General features: G+C 50.5%; 1 protein-coding gene across 1 annotated transcript in view; it reads left to right on the top strand.

The window, feature by feature from the left end:
- Nucleotides 1-3,813, top strand: part of fhod1 (formin homology 2 domain containing 1) — a 12,563-nt gene extending 8,750 nt beyond the window's left edge. The window contains exons 14-16 of the mRNA XM_087173321.1: nt 28-220; nt 1,263-1,440; nt 3,065-3,813. Of these exons, the coding sequence (XP_087029447.1) occupies nt 28-220; nt 1,263-1,440; nt 3,065-3,258 (565 nt within the window). The 3' untranslated portion in view covers nt 3,259-3,813. The remainder of the gene's footprint in view (nt 1-27; nt 221-1,262; nt 1,441-3,064) is intronic.
- The last annotated feature ends 392 nt before the right edge of the window (nt 3,814-4,205 follow it).

A 4,205-nucleotide genomic window follows, 5' to 3' on the forward strand; every position in this document is an offset into this window, starting at 1 on the left:
CCCCCCCCCCCCCCCCCCCCCCCGCAGGTTCCACTCCTTCCTGCTGTTCCTGGGTCAGCCGTCCTCCTCGGTCAGAGACATCAAAGTCACCAGCTTCTGTCGCATCATCAGCGAGTTCGCTCTCGAGTATCGCACGACCAGAGAGCGAGTCCTCACCCTCAAACGGAAACGAGCCGCTCACAGAGAGAGAACCAAGACCAGGGGCAAGATGATCACCGAGGTAACCTGTAGTCCAGGTCCCTGTAGTCCAGGTCCCTGTAGTCCAGGTCCCTGTAGTCCATGTCCCTGTAGTCCAGGTCTCTGTAGTCGATGTCCCTGTAGTCCATGTCCCTGTAGTCCATGTCCCTGTAGTCCATGTCCCTGTAGTCCAGGTCTCTGTAGTCCAGGTCCTTGTAGTCCAGGTCCCTGTAGTCCAGGTCCCTGTAGTCCAGGTCCCTGTAGTCCAGGTCCTTGTAGTCCAGGTCCCTGTAGTCCAGGTCCCTGTACTCCAGGTCCCTGTACTCCAGGTCCCTGTAGTCCAGGTCTCTGTAGTCCAGGTCCCTGTAGTCCAGGTCCCTGTAGTCCAGGTCTCTGTAGTCCATGTCCCTGTAGTCCAGGTCCCTGTAGTCCAGGTCTCTGTAGTCCATGTCCCTGTAGTCCATGTCCCTGTAGTCCATGTCCCTGTAGTCCAGGTCCCTGTAGTCCAGGTCCCTGTAGTCCAGGTCCCTGTAGTCCATGTCTCTGTAGTCCAGGTCCCTGTAGTCCAGGTCCCTGTAGTCCAGGTCCCTGTACTCCAGGTCCCTGTAGTCCAGGTCCCTGTAGTCCAGGTCCCTGTAGTCCATGTCCCTGTAGTCCAGGTCTCTGTAGTCCAGGTCCCTGTAGTCCAGGTCTCTGTAGTCCAGGTCTCTGTAGTCCATGTCTCTGTAGTCCATGTCCCTGTAGTCCAGGTCCCTGTAGTCCAGATCCCTGTAGTCCAGGTCTCAGACGTCTTCTCTGAAATAGTCTGAAGAGATAACACCTCAGCAGTTGGAAACACAAGACCTTTAACATCAGACCGACGACAGGTATGAAAACATATGTGACCACGAGGTGGGCGGGGCCTGTGGTCATGTGGCTTCAGCCCAGTCGTTGTCTCAGGCTGGTGGGGAATGTCAGAGAAACTTTACACTGAGTCTAAAAATAAAACTTTGTTTCCCATCATGCATCCTGTTTCCTCTCATCACCTTTATCATGGCGTCTGAAGATCTGAGAATGATCTGTCTTTCTCCTCTTCTTCCTCTCAGACGGAGAAGTTTTCGGGGGCGGTGCCTCGTCAGGACAGTCCCTCCCCTGTCTCCCTGGCAGCGGAGGCGGAGCCTGGTCAGGAGGAGGATCATGAGAACATGAAGAACCTGCTGATCAGCAGCAGCAACAGTCTGAACACCGACACCAGAGGTCTGAGACGCTCCAGAGCCGTCCGCAGTAAGACTCCGTCTCCGTCTATGTCTCCGTCTCCATGACAACGGCCTGTCACCAGGTCCACACTGAGAGACTCTGAGTCGTGTTGTTTGAGTGTGTGTCCGTTTGATCACATCATTGTTTCTCTACACCTTCACCTCAGTGACTGACACATGTGACAGGAAGAGGAAGTAGACTGACCTGACCTCAGACACCTGACCGTCACCTGACCGTCACCTGACCATCACCTGACCATCACCTGACCATCACCTGACGTGACCAAACCCACAACTCAGTTTTTATTTTAGAACCTAGAACTACTACTAGAGTCTCTTGAGTGTTTAAACCGTCACAGACCAATAACTGCTCCTCAGTGGGACCCTCAGACCTCCAGACCTCCAGACCCTCAGACCTCCAGACCTCCAGACCCTCAGACCTCCAGACCTCCAGACCCTCAGACCTCCAGACCTCCAGACCCTCCAGACCCTCAGACCTCCAGACCCTCAGACCTCCAGACCTCCAGACCCTCAGACCTCCAGACCTCCAGTCCCTCAGACCTCCAGATCCTCAGACCTCCAGACCCCCAGACCCCCAGACCTCCAGACCCTCAGACCTCCAGACCCTCAGACCTCCAGATCCTCAGACACTCAGACCTCCAGACACTCAGACCTCCAGACCCTCAGACCTCCAGTCCCCCAGACCCCCAGACCTCCAGACCCCCAGACCTCCAGACCCCCAGACCACCAGACGGCAGTAAAAGTACTTCCTGTAGTTAAAGCGTCACAGTAAAAGCATTCCTGTAGATACAGTGTCACAGTAAAAGTACTTCCTGTAGTTAAAGCGTCACAGTAAAAGCATTCCTGTAGATACAGTGTCACAGTAAAAGTACTTCCTGTAGTTAAAGCGTCACAGTAAAAGCATTCCTGTAGATACAGTGTCACAGTAAAAGTACTTCCTGTAGTTAAAGCGTCACAGTAAAAGCATTCCTGTAGATACAGTGTCACAGTAAAAGTACTTCCTGTAGTTAAAGCGTCACAGTAAAGGCACTTCCTGTAGATACAGTGTCACAGTAAAAGTACTTCCTGTACTTAAAGCGTCACAGTAAAAGCATTCCTGTAGATACAGTGTCACAGTTAAAGTACTTCCTGTAGTTTAAGTGTCACAGTAAAAGTACTTCCTGTAGTTAAAGCGTCACAGTAAAAGTACTTCCTCTAGTTAAAGCGTCACAGTAAAAGTACTTCCTGTAGTTAAAGTGTCACAGTAAAAGTACTTCCTGTAGTTAAAGCGTCACAGTAAAAGTACTTCCTCTAGTTAAAGCTTCACAGTAAAAGTACTTCCTGTAGTGACACCTCATTGATCTTATGTCTGTGTCGGTGAAATCAGGAGTCTTATAAAAGTACTTCCTGTACGTTTACAGTTCATAAAGTTCTGTGTCAAACCAGGAAGTAGAGACGCCGCTGACACATGAACACGGAGCAGATAAGTCTGAAGGCAAATATTTATCTTCAGTCTACAGTTCAGTGTCAGGTGTAAAGTAAACCACAGGTTGTCCTCAGGCCTCTGCAGAGAGGACGGGGTCTGGATTTAGTCCAGGTCTGGTTGATAATCTAGTCCTGGTTCTGCCTGACGTTCTGGTTTTCGTTCGCAGGTATGGGCAGGGTGAGTCCGTCTCAGATATCTGTGGCCAAAGACGACGGGACCACCTCCCAGGACGACGCCACAGACGAGATCATGGACCGGTTGGTCAAATCCGTTACACAGAATCCAACTGACAGAGCATCCAGTCCCAAGACCCGGAAACGGTCCAGACTCAACAGGAAGTCATGTGAGTACACGGCCTGATCATGTGATGATGGTTTTAGTGTTCTGCTTAGTCAGGTCCAGTCCGGTCTGTCCTGGATCTGGGCTCTGGTCTTCAGACGGTCCAGGTCTCAGGGTTCAGACTCTGTGTTGAGACACAACAGCAGCTCTGTGTCCACAACAGGCTGTTATCTCTGCAGCTCCATATCTCTGTTTTCACTCAGAGATAATCTTCACCTCTGCTGTGGAGGACGCTCTGACCTCCCAGGAGTCAGACCGACAGATTCCAGGACCATTCAGACACCAGGTCACCTGGAGTTCATGTTTACCTGTGCTTATTGTTCTGGATCAGCTGATCAGCTCAGAGTGAAGGTTCTCTCTGTTTCCTCCTGTTTCCATGAACCGGAGTCAAACACGTGTGGCTGAAGATGAAGCTGTCACATCAGAGGCTGCGTCACTTCCTGTGTCTCACATAGAGCTAACCAATCAGAGCTGCTTCACCTCCATGATCCTGACAGCTGCTGCTGGTTATTATCACAAGAAAATCAAAAGCTGAGTGTGATATTAAAGTCTCAAAAGGGAAGCCGATGGTCTCCATTCAGTGTTAGAGATCAGTTCAACACACTGCTGACAACCTGCTAACAACCTGCTAACAACCTGCTAACAACCTGTTAACGCATACTTCTAACAACCTGCTAACAACCTGCTAACGCACACTTCTAACAACCTGCTAACAACCTGCTAACGCACACTTCTAACAACCTGCTAACAACCTGCTAACAACCTGCCAACACACACTTCTAACAACCTGCTAACGCACACTTCTAACAACCTGCTAACGCACACTTCTAACAACCTGCTAACGCACACTTCTAACAACCTGCTAACACACTGCTAACACACTGCTAATACAATGCTAACCACCTGCTGAAAATCTGATAACAAGCTGTTAACAGTCTGCTAACGACTTGCTAACACACTGCTAACAA

Source organism: Seriola lalandi, unplaced genomic scaffold (genome assembly GCF_002814215.2).
Source record: "Seriola lalandi dorsalis isolate HSWRI2012SDOR001 ecotype SW California unplaced genomic scaffold, Sedor1 jcf7180002054173, whole genome shotgun sequence".
In the NCBI taxonomy this organism is placed as follows: Eukaryota; Metazoa; Chordata; class Actinopteri; order Carangiformes; family Carangidae; genus Seriola; species Seriola lalandi.